The sequence below is a fragment of the Amborella trichopoda genome, chromosome 7, assembly GCF_054954075.1.
Source record: "Amborella trichopoda isolate Santa Cruz 75 chromosome 7, AtrichopodaSantaCruz75HAP2 v2.0, whole genome shotgun sequence".
Lineage (NCBI taxonomy): Eukaryota > Viridiplantae > Streptophyta > Magnoliopsida > Amborellales > Amborellaceae > Amborella > Amborella trichopoda.
In genome coordinates, this window is record NC_142342.1 from 4882561 (window position 1) to 4905512 (window position 22952).

The 22952-nt window shown below is 35.4% G+C and overlaps 1 protein-coding gene across 1 annotated transcript; it reads left to right on the forward strand.

The window, feature by feature from the left end:
* The first annotated feature begins 6990 nt into the window (after window positions 1-6990).
* On the forward strand, window positions 6991-22446 carry PRT1 (proteolysis 1). The gene is made up of 9 exons (XM_006857380.4): window positions 6991-7602; window positions 18285-18313; window positions 18397-18576; window positions 18798-18869; window positions 19051-19170; window positions 19279-19509; window positions 19629-19711; window positions 21477-21867; window positions 22213-22446. The coding sequence occupies exons 1-8, from the start codon at window positions 7322-7324 to the stop codon at window positions 21849-21851; spliced, it is 1371 nt and encodes a 456-aa protein (XP_006857442.1). The 5' UTR covers window positions 6991-7321; the 3' UTR covers window positions 21852-21867; window positions 22213-22446.
* The last annotated feature ends 506 nt before the right edge of the window (window positions 22447-22952 follow it).

Below are 22952 nucleotides of genomic sequence, written 5' to 3' on the forward strand. Positions count from 1 at the left end.
TTTGATATCTTAGGTCAATAATCCAAGAAAATAGAGAGATTGAGGAAGATACCCACATAGAGTTAGAGTTGGGTAGACGAAGTGGAGATGTGTAATCAGAATTTTATGTGATCGCCGCATTATACCAAATAAATTGAAGTGCAAGTTCTATACGATAATTGTAAGACGAGCTTTGCTTTATAAGGTAGAATGTTGGGCGATCAAGAAACAACATATTCATAGAATGAGTTGAGCTAAGATGAAGATGTTAATATGTATGAATAGCACAACAATAAGGGATATAATTCAAAGTGAATATGTTCAAAATAATTTAGAAGTGACACCAATAAACGATAAGATGAAAAAAAGTAGACTTATTTGGGTTGGCTATGTACAATGCAAACTCAGTATAGTACTTATTAGGAGGTGCGAGTTAATTGAAGTGGAAGGCTAAAAAATATAAAAAGTAGGCCCAAAATGACATTGTTGGAAATAGTGAGAAAATACATGAGAACTTATGGGCTCACTAAAGATATGACCCCAATTAGTTGGGAAAAAGCTTTGATGATGATGACAATAATAAACTTACAACATAACATTCAGATAAATATTTATTCGAATAAAAAAATAAAAAATAAAAATAAAAAAATAAATAAAAAATAAAATATGAATTCAATTATTCATCGTTAGATATAGTTAGATATAGCCATGTTAAATCTTCTTGGCATTCGTATCATGTGGATGGGATAGTTTTCCACAAGAAAAGATGTTTATCTCTCAGCCTTTAAGATATCCTAAATTTGGGAAATGACTTTGTGAGACCCTCCCACACACATGTGTGTAGAATCTTAAATGATCACCATTAAATTTGGCATATATCTTTAGAAAAGTCAAATCCCACACCCATGTGATAACTTTTTTAGAGATTTGTGCCAAATTTAATGGTGATTCTTTGGGATCCTACACACGTGGGTGTGGGTGGATCTCATAGGATCATTACTCCCTAAATTTACTCCTCTTCTCAAATGTGAAACCTTTCTGAAATTATACACCCTCTCCTTTGATCCATGAATCCGACACATATAACCTCAAGTTCAAAATGTACATTTACTCCTTGGCAAAATAACTACTTAGTGATTCTAGGAATCACCTCAAAATCGTCAATAACATTTCAAAGGAAAATAAATCATAAGCACTTAGATCTGATTGTTGAAAAAAACATAGGGTTGTGTTCACTCTAAAGCGTGTTTGATAACAAGTACAAGTTTTGTGTTTGATGCACATAACTTATACAATAAAAAAACATAAGGCTTGTGTTTACTCTAAAGCGTGTTTGAGAACACGTATAAGTTTCGTGTTTAATGCATGGAACTTATACAGTAAATAAACTCCCCCTAGAATTCCCTTACTCCCTTATGCTTAAGAAAAAAAGTTCCATCTAAAATAATGGAGTTAAAAATAGGAACTTGGTTCCTCAAACCCTATTCTGTCTCCCTCCTTACATTTATATATATATATATATATATATATATATATATATATATATATATATATATATATATATATATATATATATATATATGAAAATAATGAGATTAGCCCACTAGCTAATATGAACATATGAGCCCAATGGCCTAGATTGAATCTGGGTCGATATGACAATCACGACATCATTTCGTATTTTAATTTTAATTTTTTTTTATAGAAATTTAAATTGTTTGAAATTTTAGACGTGTATTCTTCTCAGCAAGGCTCAATTAATAAAAATATTTTTAAAATAAAAATCGTAAATAATAAATAGATCAAAATACCCCTAAAACATTTTAAGGGTATTTTGGTCAATTTATTTTTACAAATTATTTTTTTACAATTTTTATTAGAGTATCATATTCTTTAAGAATATATGCCTAAAATATCAAATTATTTGGGTTCGTAGAAAAATAAATTAAAATTTAAATACGAAATTAGGTTGTGACCGTCAGATCGGCTCAAATTCAATCTAGATCGTTAGACTCATATGAACACATATGTTCATATGAGCTAGTGGGTTAATTTCGGTATTTTCTATATATATATATATATATATGGGAAATGTTTCTATACTTCCCCTACATCATAGAAGATATATGCTTTCCCTACCACCCAGCCATCCAATTTTGATCAAGAGAGCCACTCACCATTTGATCATAGATCCGACGTCTCAAAAGCATTTTTTTTTAGTTTTGTATACAAATTGTTTGAATATAAAATTCGTAGTGCCATCTTCTCATTGAGGTGCACCTATAAAAAATATTTAAATTTTTTTTCGATAAAATATAATGATCAAAATACCCCTTGAAACTTTCAAGGGTAATTTGGTCATTTTTATTTTATTAGAATTATTTTTTTATATATTTTTCGCTAGTACGAGTTTAATAGAGGATTAGACGTCCAAAATTTGGTGCCAAATAGTTTATAGAAAAAAATTAAAAATAAAATAATGTAGAGACGTGACATTGTGATTGGGGCAATCTTAGCCCTTCATTCATAATGGACGATTGGATAAGGGGTATATAAGTTTTATGCGGGGAAGCATAGAAAGCTTGCCCTATATCTATTATATTATATAAAACAAAAAAACAACAATAAAATAATTTATTATATTATATATTATATTGATAAAATAAATATAAAATATATTATATTATATTATAATCTGACAATCAGGGGTGTCTAGTAGTAATTGAATTTTTTTTTTTTCTACAAATCCAAATCACTTGAAATTTTAGGTGTATGTTATTCTCATCAATGTGCACCTAATAAAAATATATAAAAAAAAAATTCATAAAAATAAAATGACCAAAATTCCCCCCTTTGGATATATTTTGGTCAATTTTTTTCATGTAAAATATTTTTTTGATATTTTTCAAAGATTTACTTATTTTTTTATGAACATACGTCTAAAATTACAAGTGATTTGCATTTGTAAAAAAACTAAAAACTAAAATTCAAACACTATTGGACATCCGTGATCGTCAGATCGGCTCAAAATAAATCTGAAATGTTGGGCTCATATGTTCATATGAGCTAGTGAGCTAATCCCATCTTTTCCCACTATAGATTACGTTATATATAATATATATTTTATATATTATTGTATAATATAAAATATATTTTATTATATAACATATTTTATTTATATATTTTATAATATTATATATAATAATGGGAAAATATCACTTTATCCCATATTTTTAACTTCCATATCTCATAAGACCCAAGAATTGAAAAAATTACTTGTAAGCAAAAGGTCTCTTGGATCCTTTTGACCATAAATTTTTTACCCAAACAAACACTAAAATAATACCATATTCAAACTCCATCTCTCTTTCTCTAAAACTCTATTTCTCTCTCTTCACTTCTCGGTGAGTTTACCAGCCAAGGGGTTTAGCTTGAGCTCGAACACGAGCACACCTTCTTATGTGTGTGAGAAAGATAGAGTTTTAGAGAGAGACAAAAATAGAGTTTGGGTTTTAGAGAGAGATGGAGTTTTAGAGAGAGCGAGAGATGGAATTTGAGTTTTAGGGATAGAGATGGAGTTTTGAGATAGAGGAGATGATGTGAGAGAGTGAGATAGAGTTTAGGTTTTAGAGAGAGATGGAGTTTTGAGAGAGAGAGAGGATGATGTTAGAGAGAGAAAGAGATAGAGTCATTTCATAAGTTGTTGAGGTCAATAATACATGGTAAAAAATGTTTAGGGAGTTGGAAGATAAAAAAAATAGAGTCATTTTGCTTACAAGTAATATTTTCAATTTTTGAGTCTGATGAGATATAGAAGTTAAAAATAAGGGATAATAAGATATTTTTCCTATAATAATATATATTAATAGAATAAATATGAAATACGAAAGCTAATATATTATATTATGTTATATATATATAATAAAATAAATATAAAGTACACCATATTATATATTATATTATGTTATATATAAATACACTATATTATATATTATAGTATATTATAGATATCATGTATTTATATTTAAATTATTACCATATATTTATTTTATACTATTACATATAATATATACGGGCAATGATTTCATGCAACCGTTGTACAGTAATATGATACAACAAGCTTTAAAAACCATCTTATGCCCATTTGTTTGAACCAAAATTTGAAATATACACTCTTTTCATTCTAATGAACAATCACAAAAAAAGGAAAAATTGAAAACACAACCTAAAAAGTATTTTTTTAGCTCAATTAACATAGGCCGTTCATTTTGGTGAGATACTTAGATCTGGGCCTTAGAATGATTTTTTTCATTTTATTATCATTAGATGAACAATGTTAAAAAAGAAAAAAATTATTTTGAGCTTATAAAAGCTAAGATATTGAAATTCACAAAATAAAAGGTCTAGATTCATTTTTGGAGGGGACTCATTTTGACCATATCTAGGGTTCAAATTGAACTTTTTTTTTTTGGAATTGATTACTGAGATGAAGGGAGTGTGTGTGTAAAATTTGAGGTCATACAAATACCACAAACATGGTTGTCTAAAAGTGTCGTTGCATTATACTATGATACAACCGTTGCATTGAATCATTGCTCAATATATATATGAGTAATGATTTCATGCAACCGTTGTATAGTAATTTGATGCAACAACCTTAAAAAACCATCTTATGCCCATTTGTTTGATCCAAATTTTGAAATAAACACTCTTTTCATTCTAATGATCAATTACATAAAAAGGAAAAATTGAAAACACAACCTAGAAAATATTTTTTTAGCCCAATTAACATAGACCGTTCATTTTGGTGAGATGCTTAGATCTAGGTCTTAGAAGGATTTTTTTATTTCCACTTTTTTTGGATGGATTCATTATCATTAGATGAACAATGTTAATATATATATATATATATATATATATATATATATATATATATATATATATATATATATATATATATATATATATATATATATATATATATATATATATATATATATATTTTGAGTTTATAAAGGCTAAGATCTTAAAATTCACCAAATGAATGGTTTAGATTCATTTTTGGAGGGGACTCTTTTTTACCATATTTGGGGGGATTGATTATTGAGATGAAGAGAGTGTGTGTACAAAATTTGGGATATTACAAATACCACAAACATGGTTTTCTAGAAGTATCATTTTATTGTACTATGATACAACCTTTTCATTGGATCATTGCTATATATATATGATATAATATATTATATTATATAATATAATATGTTTTGTTATATAATATATGTTATGTATGTAATAGATATTTACAATACAATATATATTATTTTATGTCTAATATAAAAATAATATTTAATATACAATACTTAAATTAAGGAAAATTTATATAGAGCCGAGGCTCTAAATAATCACATTCAAGCCTACCTCAAAAATTTCACTAGACGAGATTGTTTTAATGCCAAAAAATACTCAAATTGATCATCTCGACATCAAGATGCATGAACATGAGAAAAAAAAATTTCAAGTTTTGGAAATAACGTATTTTGTAATGCATTTTTTGACCGTCAATTTTCAATATTTTCAAGTTTTCATAGATATGTCGATCTACACCATTTTTAAAGCTTTAAACTTTATAAATAAAGATCACAATATATGTTAAGGCTATCACAAAGATTTTCTGTGTTAAACCACATTTCTCGATACTATTTAAAGATAGGCTCTAATTTGATTGTTTAGAGCCTAGGTTCTATACAAACTGCACCCTTTAAATAAATATATCCCAATAAATTGTCAAACACTAAATACTTGGAACTTCTTTAATATTTTAACAAGTTAGCAAACATATACACTCAAAACTTCCTTAAATAACTTCTCCTCTCATTAAAGAAAACAACTGATTTTTAAGGTGCATTTACCTTTTAGTTATCAAATACGGCCTATTTGAAGTTGTTTTACGATGTCATTTCAAATTTTTTGATATTTTCGAGGTTGTTTTGGTAGATTGGAGAACATTCCAAAATGTGGTTCCCAAAACCCCAATGTAAGTTTTTTCCAGGGGAAGTAATGGTAGTTTGGATGTGTCGTAAATAAGGGTAGCAACGGGTTGAGTCCAGGGTCTGGTTTTAGGTTCCATACCCATACTTGTTGAGTCCTACATCTATCCCATCGGGTTTCAGGTTTGGTTAGGTCTATTACCACATTTACTATGAGTTTTATTTTTCTTTGGCTTTTTTTTTATAATCATATACTCATATTATTGGCAACAAGGTCACACTCACTCGGCATTAGATTTCATTTGATAACTAAAGATGAATACGAGTTCTTATTGTATACAATGCTTAATAGGTGCGGTTTGTATAGAGCCTAGGCTATAAACAGTCAAATTAAAGCCTACTTTCATCGTCTATCCCATTGGGTTTCAGGTTTGGTTAGGTCTATTACCACCTTTACTATGAGTTTTATTTTTCTGTGGCCTTTTTTTATAATCATATACTCATATTATTGGCAACAAGGTCACACTAACTCGGCAGTAGATTTCAAGTCATCTGATTTGTCATTTGATAACTAAAGATGAATACGAGTTCTTATTGTATACAATACTTAATGGGTGCGGTTTGTATAGAGCCTAGGCTCTAAACAATCAAATTAGAGCCTACCTGCAACTAGTGTCGAGAAATGTGGTTTCAATATTGGAACTTTTTGTGATAGCCTTAAAATATATTTTTGTATTTATTTATAAAGTTTAAAGCTTCAAAAATAATGTAGATCGATAGATTTATGAAAACTTGAAAATCTTGAAAATTGACAGTCCAAAAAATGCGTTACAAAATACATTATTTTCAAAACTTGAAATCCATTTTTTTCTTGTGTCCATGCTTGTTGATGTCGAGATGATCAATTTGAAGATATTTGAACATCAAAACAACTTATTCTAATGAAATTTTTTAGGTAGGCTTAAATTTGATTGTTTAGAGCCTCGGCTATATAAACTTTCGCTATATATAATACACCAAAACAAATAGGGTTTGAAGTTTTTTTTATGGACGTTAGTTTATGGGTATGGGTCGAATCCAACCCGGCCTGGACCCGAATAATGTGAGTCCAGGTTTTAGATCCGGACCAGACGGTCCGAATGTTGGACCCAGATCCGGTCGTATATACACGATAGATCCGAATCGGGTCCTGGTTTTGAAATACGGATTTATATATGCGATGTGCAATAGATAAAGGCGGCTCTTCTCTCTCTAAAACTCGACGCTGGTGCTTCTATATTTGGCCCTGGTCTGCCTCCTCTAAAAACATATCCTGTCCCTCTCAATCTTTCTGAAAACTCCATCGAGACGTTCTCATGGAAGGCAGAATTGGAGTCGCTGATACCTCAGCGAACGGACAAACCCATGATGCTCATGAGAATGTTAATGGAGATCCAGTTCCTGAGAATGGCCTGTATCGACCTTATATACAAATCCCAAACCAGTGCAATACTTGTATGGTTGATCAACCTAGGGCTTGTCAGGAAACCTTAACTCTTTCCGAGAACGAACGTCGAGGCCGAGCCTCTTCTCATTTTCTGCAACTGCTTGGGGGTGCTGATGAAGTTCCTAAGTTGTTCCAGTGCTTTGTTTGCCTGTAAGTCCTTCATTGAAACGATTTGGTTCCCATATCTATGAGTTTTTTATTCTCCGATGTCCTTTCGAATTGCTTTATTTTTAGGCAAAATGACTGTGATACTGTAAATTAATGGCTTTTAGAGATTAATTGGTGCAATTTTGATTAAAAACTATGGTGGGAGGATTTGTATATTGGTGAATTAGGTTTTCGGTTGAGCTATTTCATGGACATCTGCTGATTTCCTTGGTGATATGACATACTGATTTTTTTATCTTAGCCTAATTGTAGATAGTGTTAACTTTTAATTGGAAGCCCGCTTTTTTTTTTTTTGTCTTTACGAAAATGTTGACTGTATGTATGTGTTTATTATAAAAGCTTTACCAGCTTTAGTATGGTGATGGTATACGCCAGCAATTAAGAACTGGTCATGTAAAAAATTGTGGGGCAAAAGTGAACCAGAAAAGTCGGTGGGCATCACAAGATTACTATTCCTTACTCAGGGTGGATGATGAAAAGGGAGTTGTTAGCAGCGCCTGGTAAGCTGAGGTGTCTGCGGCATTGTTAGCCTCGCTCAATCTGTGGTTGGAGGAGGTTTGGTTGGTCTCACTCTGCTAAAAGATTTCTTCAAAAATCTGGTCCAAGTGCATGGAGAGGATCCTTTCACCAATTTAGGATATTTTTTTGAGTCTCCCTCGACCACTTGACTGTAGCTCACCTAGAACAGCCCGAGACCATGGAGTAGTGCGAGGGCTTGGGCCATGGTCGTAGTTGTGGTTCCTGATAGCAGGGTAGCACCATGCAATCCTTTAACAGCCCCCCACACGCTGCACCCCAGTTTCCAGAGGAACACACAAAAAGCTCAACTTAGCAGCACCCTGATTCTGGGTGATCCAGTGGGAGGATCTACGAATTGGCTCTGAAGAGAATTTTAGATAGCTTTCCATTCGAGTAGGAAGCCAACAGTGTCATAGACTTTGATTTCTTTCTGACCTTTTTTCCCATTCAATCACTATCAACCTGATATTATACTTGATTGAGTCGAGTGACCTTTCCTTTCTGTCAAAGATTATCCTATTGCTCTCAAGCAATACATTCCAAAAGAGGGGAAAAATGGATGCCTTCCGAAGTAGCAGGCCAGCCTGGGGTAGGCCGGTGAGAGGTGTGCATGGAAAACGCTGCTGAGTAGTCTTGCGCATCACTCATTATACCTGAATAGAAGAGGAAGCACCACAACTGCGCCACAAAAGGACAATTTAGTTATAGATGATCCACATTTTTTTGCTTTCCTTACACAAATTGCATTTTTTGGGAGAGGGAGACCGTGTTGTTGGAGTTGGTCCATTGTAAGGACTTTTTTTATGGACTGTTAACCAGCAGAGGAGTTGGATTTCTTTGGGGGAATTGGAGGGACTACGCCCTTCTGGCCAGTGAAGTGAAAGCATCGTCACCTCTGGTATTCTTGTAGAAAGAAGACACTGTGAAGAGTACCAAAGATTTTGGGTCCACGGTAGTTTGTCTCTACCCACGCCAGGTATGTAGAATGTTTGAACGGAAGATAAGAGGTTCTCCAACTCAACCAATTCACCTTCATTGACATTTCACCAGAAGGTCGGGACCAAATGTGATGTCTTCATAGGGAGTCAAGGTAATCCAAGATAGTGCAATTTTGATTTGTGGCCTGTAAGATCAAGGCTGGGAATTGGTGTTCCAAGGCTGTGCTTCCCAGCCAAAGGGCTTCCCAAAATCTTACTCTATTACCTATTTTGTGTAGAAAGTGGGTAGGGGTGGAGAAAGAAGAGTAGGCCTACAGGACCCCCTTCAAAGCCTCCGACATGTCGTCCCCTTTGGGAGCCATTCTGGGTCACCAGCTCCATCTTTATGGTGCAAAGCTGTTTGCTTATAGTTGGCTTTCGTGGCTGCCAAATCTCCACAACCATTTTTCTAGACTGGCTGCATTCATGTTATTGAGAGATCTGATATTTGGTCCCCCTGCTTTTTAGGCTTGGCAAACAGTCTGCCACTTGACAAGGTGGAGCTTACAATCATATCCGGCTCCTGGGCAAAGGAAATTTTTCATGAGCTTCTCTAATCTGTTTACTACCATTAGAGCCCTCTTTATAATTAAGTTTATTCATTGCTTTTATTTGTTAATTTCATTTCTTTTTTGTAGGAATTAAATCTTTGTGAATCATGTTGAGAATAACATGACTTTGGATATCTTGGAACTGTACCGCTAGAGGAATCCTGGAAAAATGTTTTCTTTATTTTTTGAGGTTGCTCTGCTTCATCTGAAGCATTAGCACTTGCTTTGAGTGAATTATTTCAATCCCTTTAATTATCAATAGGAATAATAGTTTACACATGAATCTTTCTGTTTATTGCAGTGGTTTAAAAATCGGTGTGTCGACCCGGAATCGCCCAGGTCGACACGAGAATCGCCTTGCCTGTGCCAGTTCCTGCACAATATCGGAAACCGGGCGAGTCTAGAGAAGAATCGCCTATTCCCGCCGATTTACAACAGTAAATCGGCAAAATATTCCCATTTCTCAACAGCAGACACGTGGCAGCCCCACCGCACGCGTGTCGAGCCACAATAACGCGTGACACATCGCCCTTGTGCCTCTACATGCACGATATTAATCTATTGCGTTCTTATTTATAGAGCTTTTTAGTGCTCTCATCCTTCGATGTGGGACAAAATTAGAGTTGCGTAGCTAATAGAATGTATATATTTATTACAATATTGAAAGCATAATGTGACGAATTGGTGGAGGAGGTTAGCTCTACGGATTTTGGCCTGCGCTTCCCACCATCAATTCCTCCCATGCGCAATTCAAGATTATCACCCACCGTGCCCCTTTGGGGCTTTATTTTTATTTTTTAAAAACGTAAAAGAAAAACATCATGTTGTAAAAAAAATAAAAGGGAAAAAATAAAAAATAGAAGAAAAAAAATCATGTTGTAAAAAAAATGAAAGGAAAAAAATAAAAAAATAGAAGCTAAGACAACAAGCATTTTTGGTAAAAAAAAAAAAATTACATCTTTTTATTTTTCTTGTCAAAAAAAAGAAGAAGTAATATAACGTATTTCTTGTCAAAAATAAAATAAAAGATAATAAAAAATAAAATAAAATGTAGTACAACGTCTTCTTAAATTTTTTTGTTAAAAAATAAAATAAAAAGTAACACAAGTATCATATTTTTCTTAGCAAAAAAAAAAGGTAATACAACATATATTTATTGTCAAAAAAAATAAAAGGTATTTATAAATACAACAAGTATTTCTTAATATACTCTAGGAATAAATGATATAATATTATAGTTGGTGAGGTTGTAATAATACACCCTAGGGCACCGATCCGTTTTTTAAACCACTGGTTTATTCCATTTGAAATCTCTTTTTTTTTTACCAACAATCTCTTTTACTAAATTTATTCTAGAAATCTAAAAATTTAAAATTTTGATAAATTAAAGTGTTATTTCAAAAACTGGTACACATTCTAATAATGTTTGTATTGATAACCAAATCTTTTATTTTATTTATTAATTTTTGCATCATTAATCATGTAATGTACTATTTTTCTTACCGTTGTCAATAATACATTTTAAATTTGATGATATTATAAAATATTTTGGATTTGTTATTATTTGTATAATAAAATAATTATAAAATGTAAACCAACAATTTTAATTTCAGTATATAATATTATAGTTAGTTAGGTTGTAATAATTTTGGTTTATAGTTAGTTAGGTTGTAATAATTTGGGTTTTTTTAGCGGATTAGGGTTTCCCGCCAATTCAAGATTTTAGTGGTCATTTTTTTATCGATTTAGTCTACTCTTTATTGCAGTCCATGTATAATTATATACTTTGTCCATGATAATTCTATGATTTTTCTTTTATGTGATGTAAATTTAATAGTTAACATAAGTTTATATAGGGAAAGAACATCTCAATATTCACAAATTGATGAAGAAAATGAAAGTTAACAATGTAGTACCCTCATTTCTTGTTGGATTCCTAAAAGACAATATTTATAATGAATTTTAATAATTTTTTTGGATTTTGTTTTAAAGCTTAATCTGACCTAGTCGGCCGATTCCCAATCCGGATCGTTGATTCGTCGATCCGGATGGGTTTTTGGAGTGCTCGATCCGGGTTACCGATCCGTTTCTTAAACCATTGGTTTATTGTGATATTTTGTCATACGCTTGATGACTTTTGTATCTTATTGTTCAGCACTATTATGTGTCTTCAACTTTTTGTTGTAGAGATGAAAGTTAATAAATTAAAATGTATTCATAACTTCCAGAGTTTATTTAGACAATTTGAGTGAGTATCAAAAGGGATTTCTGTAGATGCCTTAACAAATACTAGTTGGGGGTTGCTAGTGACTTCAAAAGGAAAAGAGCTGGTTCCACTAAACGTAGCCTCAAACACAGGGATACAATCCTAACGAAGAGACCATCAATGTTTACATCAGGACAAAATTTGGAAATTCATCGTGACAATTCTTGCCCATGTAGATGTTAACAGCTAGACATCTTGCATGTAATTCACTTTAGTAATAAACAAGCTCGTTGAAGATAAAGCTTAGACATCACAAAGTAAGTTTATAATAGGCGAATGAAGTTTTAAGCAGCACTGAAATGTATGCACGTTGATTGATAAGCATGGGAGTACAACTCTTGCCAAAATCGAGGCATAGGATGCTCAAGGCTCTGATAAAGTGGTTAATAATATTACGCATCATCTCTGAGAATTCCATTGCATGCAATTCTAATTGGATCCCATGGTTTCTTACAAAATGTTCATCTTTAACTTTTACGATATCCAAGGGAGGGAATCCAATACTACAGATCCATATGGTACAAAATCAATGGGATCTATGCTCTTGTTGCACCACAATCAATACTCCAGAGATTGTGATTGTCTTCGAATATGGTTCTTACAAGATCTGATCGCTCACCAAAAGCTACATATTTTGGAATCCTATAGCATCTCTCCTCTCTCTATCTCCCCTGAGAAACCCTAGTTCGCCGTCCTCCCCTTCTTTCCCATGAACGCCAGCCCTCACAAATCCAGCAATCCCATCCAATCTCTACTCCATCAAATTCTAAGGTTTTCAACAACCTCATCATTCTCTTTTAAGTCAATTTCAGAGGATTATATCTGCACCAACCTTCATCTTTACCCCATCCCTGTTTCTCATCAACCTCCCCCCCCGGGAACCTCAGCAACCACTCACCTCTTCCTCTCCCTTTGTCCTTGTTTATCACCAACCATCCAACCCCTAAACCAGAGGCACGATTACATCAACCTCGTCTTCGACAAGGAAAGGTTCCTGCAAAACATATTTCCATCACCTCCAAGGAGCACAACCTCCAAGCTCACCCCTTTTGCATCCCCAAATGCCAAAAGTCCCTTCCCTTAATTTACAGCTAGTGCCACTCTCCCCTTCTCCCCCGACCAGCCGCGCACAATCCCACCCCCAGCAAAAAAAAAAAAAAAAAATTTGGAAACTCCTCATCCTCTTCACAGCTGACACCTCTTTCACCAATCCAAATCCTCTAACCCTACACTCCATATGTTGGTCTCAATCGAGTTGTGTCACTAAGGAATTATAATCAGACAATTAGTCCTCTTTTTCAGCAGACTCTGAGGAGATCGAGAGATAGCTAGGGTGGAAGGCAATATAGCTAAGATGCTCAAAATATGGGTCCCCCCTTCGATGGCCCTATCAAAGATGTTGCCAAGACTCATATAGAATGCTGCCAAAACACCCAAAAGCAGTGCAAAAACTTGCGAAGAGCACAAGAATCTCAACTACAATGTCAACCACGAAAATTAAGCTGACCCAAACCCAAAACTAGCAGAATCATACACAGCTCCTGCTGACCCTCTGCCCGAAGAAAGCCCCCCGGGCACTAGCAAATTCCCCTACACGCCCTTAATGATAATCCTAGAATGGAATATATAGAGCGAGGTGATGTCACAAAGGAGACATAGGTCCAAAACCATGTCTTCAAATATCACCCTGATATTCTAGTAATCTTCGAAAGCTAGACTCCCCTTTTATCCAAAAAAGAAAAAATAAAAATAAAAAAAATGCAGCAAAGCTAGACTTTCCAATCCTGTCCCAAATTTGTTCCATGAGGGGCAGCAGATCCTGGGTGTGGGAGTCTTTACCAGTCTTCAGTGTCTTGCGAGGAATATGGGTAGTCTGTGACCCGACAACCTTTCCCAAAATGTCGTCTTTCATCAGTCAACTTCCCATATCTGTCTTTTTCTCCCGAACCTTGGATAATATAAGGTGGAGGTTCACTGTTGTCTATGCTCTGAATAGACCAGAACTTAGAGAATTATATGGGTAGAGCTAGAACAAGCCCATTCCCTTTGTCTACTGCCTTGGTGCATCGGTAGCAATTTCAATTTTAACAGATGGTCCTATGAGAAGAACAAAGGGGGGAGAATCACAACCAGCATGGCTGGTTTCTCTGATTTTGTGTTTAGGAATAACCTTATGGATATTCCCCTAAAAGCCGCAACCTACAGAATCCTATTATGAAAAATATTGATAGATTCCTCATCTTTCTTGATTTGAGGCGGCCATTATCGTACCCTACCCAAAGCTATCTTAGATCACTCCCCAATTGCTGCCCCCGATACATAACCTAACTCGGACAAACCTAGAGTTTAGGTTCAAACTAATGAGGCTCGAGGAAAAGGACCTCTTCTAACTTTCCCCCAATTGTGATCTGGTTTTGAAACCTAAGGATGGGCTGGCTACTGCGTCCGAAGGAGCTAAAATTTGTTAAAGACAAACTTAAGTTATGGAATTGAGAGCTGTTTGGTCACCTATCCTCGAAGGAGGAGGCCCTACTTGCCTAAACCACTGACCTTGCCTTGAGGAGGAAGCCGGAGGTTTCACTGTCAATGAACAAACATGTAGAACGACTGCAAAATCTGAGCTCCAAACCATTCTCCACTAGGAGGGAGTGTACTAGTTCCAGCACTCAAGCATCTAGGGAAGGCGATCAGATCACAACCTTTCCTCTGCCAACTACAGAAGAAGTAACACTTCAAATTCAAAAAGGAAGCCATTCATATGATTACCCAACACAAGTAAGAGCAGTCATCAGCAACTATCGATGGCAGAAATATGAGAGACTGTAACACGATCCTTTTTGGCAAACAGTTGTGGAGGTATGCCACCGAAGAAGATCATCTGTGGCAGCAGGTGATCAAACACAGATATTGGCTGATGCCTCTGGATGATTAACTAGAGGCATTGCCACCTCACAGTTCTTGAGTGAAAGCAATCGCAAATACCTTACTAGCTAGCCTTCTTAGGCCGCATTCCATTCCTCGTTAAAACTGGGAATCATGTAAAGTTTTGGGAGGGCGTGTGGCTCAGTTGGAGCTACTGTGATATCTGGGGGCTCTTGTAATGGCATCTCTAATTGAGCCTTGAGACCCTAGCTTGGGACTTTTTATCCCTCTCACAGTGGCAAACTGTTCTGGGTTTCTTCTGCCTCATGTATGTTTTTTTTATCTTCTTTCCACAAATCTCAATCCCTTCATCCTCTAACCCGCCAAAGGCCTAGTTCACTCCTGCACCACCTAAGGTGCAGCTTTCAACTGTGCCGCTTTCAACTGGTTACTGATACCCAATAGAGATTTGACCCAGGATCACATTCAGAGAAGAGGATTCCCCTTACCAAACAGATGCCCTATGTGTAAAGATAGAATCATCGACCACCTATTCCTTCATTGCAATATGGCCTTTCACGTATTGTTCTTCATCCTAAACCTATTCGATTGGTCCTAGGTCATGCCGACCTCAATCTCTTCAGTTTTTTCAGTCCTAGTTCTCCCCTCCTTTACCACCACTGGTCCAATTTATGATGGGCTGCCATTTAGGCCTCTACTTGAACAATCTAGTTGGAGTGAAACAAATGCATCTTTGAAAACAAGAAGAGCCACATCAACTCCCGCACAAATTGGATCAAATCAACTAACATCATGTGGACACAGAATTGTATGGAATCCAAATTATATTCCTCAATAGCCCTGTAGTGAAATTGAAAAGGATCATCAAGCCGGCCCTGCATATGTATACAATATCCTCATAAGTGATCTCGCATAAGATCGGGGTTATCCAGCTGAATTTCAATGGTACTTCTATTGGCAATTCCATCTTGGCCTGAACTGGGAGGCATGTGGGGGGCATTTTCAGGATTCACTTGGGGGGAACCCTGCTAACACATTCTGGGGTGTTACGAGTAGCAGATGCAACCTACAGAGAGTCACACGCCTTCTGGCTGGACTTAAAAGTGTTTGATAGAAATTGGAGGTCCATCCTTCCAGTTGAAAGGGACAATAAAACATCATCAATTGGGTCTCAAAATCATCTTCCTGCCCCAGGAGATTGGAGCTGATTTTTGATGAAATCTCCCACATGCAATACTCTACATGTGACTCTCAGGCACCCGAGGAGAGAGACATATGCCTCTACAGACACCCTTGCCAAAAAGCAGGCCTCTGGATTGGATCTCAGCATTTTCAGACAATCCTCCTAACTTTCTGTACAAACCTCACTCTTAACAATCTTGTCATCACCTTACACTAACAATTTTTTTGATTGAAAGAAAGCAAAATGTAATTTTTTTACCCCATTTAACTGAAAAAGTTGCTTCATACAAAAAAAGAAAAGTTAGAATCACTCAGGGGCTACCCAAACAGCACTAAAGGCTGTCTGCTTTTTACAGCAATGTGCTTTGATATATTGAGGTTAAACCTTATATAGCATCTCATCCAAATGGGCCCCAAACTCTTAGTTAGTGGGAATAGTTAAATGATTTGTGCTGGAGTAAGATGGCTAATAATTGGACTTGCTTGATTGAAAAACTGTCTCATCATCATCATCATCATTATCCAAGCTTTAATCCAACTATTTGGTGTTGGCTGCACGAATCCTGTTCTGCCATTCCGCTTTAGCAATGGCCATACCCTCAGTTAGACCTTAAGTCACCATATCTCTTCTCACTACTTCCATCCATGTCCTATTGGGCATTCCCCTTGCCTTTTTAGGGCCTTCCAATTGAACCAAATCACCTCTCCTAACTGGTGCTGATCGATAAACTATCTCTGAAATGCTTAAAGTAAATGTGGATGTGACTTTAAAATTTCACTAATATGATCATTAAGTTTATCTAACAATCACTTGAAAGTTCTTAAAAATCAAGAGTGCTGGAGTTTTGCAATTACCTCAACTTACAAGGGAACTAGTCAGAGTCTTAGACCCTCTTCATCCTAAACGAGTCAAACACAATACCGAAAGGAGCGACGTGATTTCATTCTAGACAAGCATATAAATGAGATGGATCTCTTAACATTGGGGATATAGAAGTCATGCTGTGAGACTATCCCTCTTTATGGCAATTGATCTCTAGTGTATGCTCCAGGGCCTTGGGTATTGTAATCGTATTTGGGCTGTTAGAATTCAGAACAGACTCTCAATCTCAAGACTCAAAGAGTATGAACGGTGTTGAGTACTAATAATTGTGGAAAAAGCTTTCGCATATGCAAAGGATGGTGCGCTGAGGAATGTCGAATCCAAATGAGCTTCTTTGAGACATTCAATTGAGGTTTGGACCAATCAATTCCACTTGCAAATTCATGCAGTTCATGTGCATTGGATTATTGTATGTGCACACATACCTATGTTCAACAGCTTAGGTTTATCGGGGCATGCCCATCTCCCTGATTGTTGTATGCGTAATGTATAAGACTTGCTCAAGAAGAACTGGTAAGGCCATAGTTTTTATGGAGGCATGCACATCTCCCTGTTTGTTGTTATGTCTAATGCATGTCACTTACTCAGATGCTGATCTGTGAGTCCTCAGTTGTTACAATGTTCAATAACAAAAAAAGAATCGATGCTATTATTAAAGAAAATGTGATCCATGGGTGAGGTTAGAAGTCGGTGCTGCATGTTGCAGAATACACTAGGTTAAATAAAAAGTATTTAATCACAATTTACATGTATTTAGGATTGTGACTTTATATCTTAAAGCATAAAGAAAACATGCCTTATAAATGACCTGAAAACTATAGATTCTGGACAATATCTTTGATTAGAAGTAGAAGTCGGATTACACTTTTTTAAGAAAGGATGGCCTCTCTATAAGCTGCTAGTCAAAACTCTTACCTGAGAAGAGTCTGACAACATCCAAGGCCAGAATTATGTTGGCTATGTGCCGTGAATGCAGCCCTCTTGTATTCTTCTCTGGAACTTTTTTGTTGTTGTTGTGTGTGTGTGTGTGTGTGTTGAAGACCCCTGAAGCAGTTATGATGTACCTTTTCAATAGGCTCATAATTTTGTATCACGGTTTGTAGCTGAATCAAGACCCACAAAAGCCAGGTAGACTTTCACAGAAATTTATGAAGTAATATATAGATGATTGCCTGACAAAAAATTTACAGAGAGGAAAAAAAAAATGAACCTTAATATAGCATTGTTTATAGTAAAAGAGATATTTATCCCACATGTTATTCAGACTTATTTGTCATTTCACTGCTTTGTAGAAGATGTGTGGTGTATTTTTTTGCAGTACATGTGCCAATAACTGTATCAACTAATGAAAAGAGATCTCCATTTGCACGACATCTGAAAATGTTTGCAATTGAATGTTTCAGGGAACTTGTGTTCAAACCAGTTGTACTTGGTAAGAAGGGTTTCTAGTTCTTCATGCGAGTGTGCTCCACTTTGGTTTCTATCTTTAAGACATTCCTTTTCCATGTGTTGCAGCATGTGGGCACCTTTCTTGTTTTTGGTGCAGTCACAGAATCATGAACTCCCTTGGAGAGTCCCATTGTGCTATATGCAGGAGATCGTATATTCATTTTCCTAATGTCTGTGAAGTGCTTCACTTTCTTGTCATGAAAATATTCTGTGTGGCTTACAAAGCAAGGGCAAAACAAGTGCTAGGTAAGCTTTCACATTAAGAGGATCAGCTTATATATAATATTTGTTTTGCTATTACTTATCATGCAGTCAATATCTTTTGTGAGTGAGATTTATTATGCTTCACAAGCATCTTTTGTGTCAGGCTATGCTTATCTGTATCGTTATGTCTGTTTGTATACTATTTGGGGGTTTTAGTGGTATTTAACTTCTTCTTAATTGGATCATACTTTCTCATGCCTCAGAAGAAGAAAAAAAGCGGGATGTGTTCTCACCTCAGTTTGATGATAATCTAACCATAGAAAGTGCACAAAATGGTGAGGACTCGGGACGCTGTCTATTCCACACTTGTAATAAACTTTTCAGGTTTACATTGTAACTTACTGTTTGGGTCCACTCTGCCAAGAAACCCCTCTCCCACGATTTTGGTACCTTCAGATTTTCACATTCAATTCTTGAAAATATCTCAATTAATTTTGTCCCAAATTCTTAATGCAGACAGTATTGAAGAGAAGAGTCTGAACAGTTGGACCTGTAAAGAGGTTTCCACCAAAGATGCATTGTGCCTCATGTGCAAGGAGCTGCTTTATCGACCTGTTGTTCTTAATTGTGGCCATGGTAAGACTAGCCACTCTATCTGGGGCTGTTTCTTGAGCTGCACATCATTGGGAACAAAAATCATTTTAACCATGCTGATTTGCTGATGTTTTATTTGACTGTGCACAGTATATTGCGAGTTCTGTGCAATTGGCCTTCTGGACAAGAATTTGAAATGTAGAAAATGTCTATGCTTGCACCCTGGAGGGTTCCCCAAAGTTTGTTTAGAGCTGGAGCACTTCTTAAAGGAGGCATTTTCTGAGCAATATGCACATAGAAGAAATGCTGCAATTTTAAAACTCGTATTTCAGCATCAATATGATCGTCTTCTTCGCCATAAACATGAGGATACATCTACTTGTAAGTCATTGCAGCTGCATCACATGTTCAGCTTCTTCTGAGGTCTTTATTTGCAAACATATAACTTAAACTGGATTTAAGTTTCATTCTTATGCTGTATATTTTGATGTTTATGCCAGCAAAAAAGGAGGATGATGAAATGCCTAAAAACACATCGGGTCCACATGCGTTTCATTTCGGAGTTGGATGTGATTCATGTGGGGTAAAGTCATTTCTAACCATATTTAGTGTGTCAAAGATTAAGATCCTAGCCATAATATAACTTTAACTTTTGAAATATTTTTATGTATGTGTGGAAAGTTGCAATTGCAGAATGTTTGATGGATCCAAATTGTTTGCTGATTTACTAGCGATTCTTTTAAGTCCTGTATATGCTGTCTGGAGTGCGTGCTTAACAAACTAGGGACATGGGGGGTTTGAACTTCCAACCTTCATTCTTTGTAGTTTATGGTGCTATGCTCTTCCAATTATTAAGTTTTTTTTACAAGCTATGTGCCAAAAAAAGAAAAGAAAAAGAATTGTATACAATGAGACCATTACCTTTGGCACATGGAGGTCACAATTATAACCATCCGATGTGAAATATGATAGCTTGAGTGTGTCACAAAGTACGAGAAAATTCCTTTTGTACTTTGAGCTTGGTCAACGCAATAAATGCAGCCCACCTAATTTCACATCCAATGGTCAAGATTAATTGTGACCACCTTGTACCAAAGGTAAATGGTCTCATTGTACACTTCTCCAAAAAAAAAACGAGTCAACAATAAAGTACGTATTTTTGCTTGTTATGTTCTTAATAGTGTATGTTACTTTTTGCAAATTCTATAAAATCATATAATTCATTTAGTTTATATTGAATATCCTGGATAAAATTCATTTCTTTCTGAAGCGTGCTATTTATCGTGGAGTTCAATAAAGAAATGCCTTCTTTATTGAATTCATTCCTGCTCTCTGAATTGTGTTAGAGAAATGCATTATTTTTCTTTCATATCCACGTTCTGAATTTTTAAACAAATTATCCAGTTCTTGCATATTATCCAGTAATAGCTTACAATATCATGATAATTGTTTTGTAAAATGATTACATGGTATGGGTCAAATCATTGAGTGCTGTTTTAAACAATGTACTAAAAATATTTTAAGGCTTCATGGCAACTTGGGGATGTCAATTGATTATTGCTAGTTTTTTTTATTAGACAAACACGTTTGAGTCATGTTCTTATATATGTCTGCTGTGCCTTTGGTCAAACTTCTAGACGGACATAAATATTTTAAAAAGCAAGAATTTCATGAAATGCCCAAAAACCTTGTTTAGTTACCCCTTTTAATGGAATAATAGTTTGGAAATCATATTCATCAAGAATGCAAAATTATTTGTACTTCTTTTGAAGTTCCTATCTTTCTAACAGGGGTATACTTTTTTTTTTGATGACAAATAATTTAAAGTTTCAATACAATGAGTGTGGATTGCAAAAGTGAAGTTTCCAAGCAATCAAGAGTAAATTTCTTGGTTCATTTTTCATTTTCATTTTGAAAAGGAAATAAGGTTTTGTATATATTGGAACCTTCAATTGTCCGATTTCCTGGGGTAGTCTTTCTTGTCTTACTCAAGGCTTAGAGGCTGCATGTTTCCGATTTCCTCTCCCAACTTTTCAGTGAAAAACAGGATGATATATTTCGGCTTCCTGTGGATGAATTTAGAGGATAACTCTATAGAAGCTGCTGCTTTTTCCAGCTTCATTAGCCAATTCAATTTTGCCCGTCATGTTTCCCATTTCTCTGTCCTGCGTTCCACCCCCTTTCCCTACTCTTTTTCTCTCTCTTCTTTGAATATTGGGGCAAAAAGCTTCTATTCTTGGCTCAGTTCTTAGTCTCTTACTCCTCCCTACTCACCCTTATGGTATGAATATTTCTTCTTTCCATGCATGGGACTTGCACTATATCAAACTGGGTTCTGTGTCTTGCAGATGTATCCAATCATCGGGGAAAGGTACAGATGCAAAGATTGCCATGAGATCATAGGCTTCGATTTGTGTGGGTCTTGTTATAACACAAATTCGAAGCTTCCAGGCCGGTTCAATCAGCAACATAGGCCCGAACACCTGTTCGAACTCACTCCACCAAGAAGGCTTAATGGTGCCTACCTCCAATCCCTGATGGAAGGACCTTTGCTCGATGTGATGGCCCTCATGTATGAGTTATCTGATAACGGTTCAGACCCTAGAATTATATCTGAAGATGATAATATCACTGAAGACCCAGAAGATAATGGGTCAGAACATTTAGACATGTTTGTGGATAATAGCACCCAGGGCCAGGAAGACAGAGATGATAGTACATGAAAAGCCATGATTGAAGGTATTTGTAGGCCCATATGCATCTTACCTCTTTGCCCTTTTATCCTTTTAATAGCAATTTTAGGAACAGGTAAAGTGTACACTATTAGAGCTGTTCGTATTTTATTTTTATTTATCAATATGATATGTTTGTTTGTTTTTTTATAGTTATAAGTGAGTGATTTATGCCAATATATGTCTTTGAGTGCCAAAATAATCTTTTGTTGATTTTGGAACATAGACTTATTCTTTTGGTGTAAATAGCCATAGCTGTTTGAAATTGTTGCATCCATTTCAAATGTTATAATGGTTTCTCGTTGTTCTTGTGTTTCTTTACCAATGTGAAAATGTCTTGTATTGTCTTCAGTACGACACTTCTATATCACGTGATGGAGTGACCTTGAGGGGAAGGATTGATGTTTGCCTGATTATACTGTGTTTTGTTAGCTTTGACTAGGTTATGTTTGTGGGATAAAACCATGTAGTTTCTTTCCATGGCTTCTTTTGAGCCAAAACTTTATTGTACCTAACTGGGTCTAATGTGCGTGGCTCAATTTTGAAGTATAATGTCATGCAATAAGGGGGGTCCATTTGGTTTTAATTTTGTTGTTCATGTGGTATGTATTGTTAGACAACCATACAACCAAGAGAGAGAGAGATGCAGAGAGAGAGAGAGAGATGCCTATGGGTGCGTCTCAAATATTAATGGGTTTTTTTTGGGCATGTTAAACAGCGGGACATGGTGGGATGATATGTTGAGGCGTCATCCCCCCAACCCTATTCCCTTCATGGGTATTATCTTTAGGGATTGTATACTATGATATTGTTTATCATTATTATAAGGAGCTCATAATCATTCTTAGTTGTTAGATGTCAAATTGGATGGTTATGGGTGTCACAAAATTCGAAAAATTTTATTTTGAATTTTGAGTCTATACATTTACAAAATGGTGCAGTAGCCTAGGGTCTAAACAATCAAATTAGAGCCTACTTTCAAATAGTATCGAGAAATTTCGTTTCAATACTGAAAATCATTGTGATAACCTTAAAATATATTATATCTTTATTTATAATATCTTGAAAATTGACGGCAAAGTCTAGGATCTA

Bases quoted from the DNA above. Each gene is read 5' to 3' on its own strand.
- PRT1 (XM_006857380.4), top strand. From the start codon at position 7,322: ATGGAAGGCAGAATTGGAGTCGCTGATACCTCAGCGAACGGACAAACC. The intron at 18,870-19,050 runs GTGAGGACTCGG...TTCTTAATGCAG, and splicing joins CATAGAAAGTGCACAAAATG to ACAGTATTGAAGAGAAGAGT. The intron at 19,510-19,628 runs GTAAGTCATTGC...TGTTTATGCCAG, and splicing joins ACATGAGGATACATCTACTT to CAAAAAAGGAGGATGATGAA.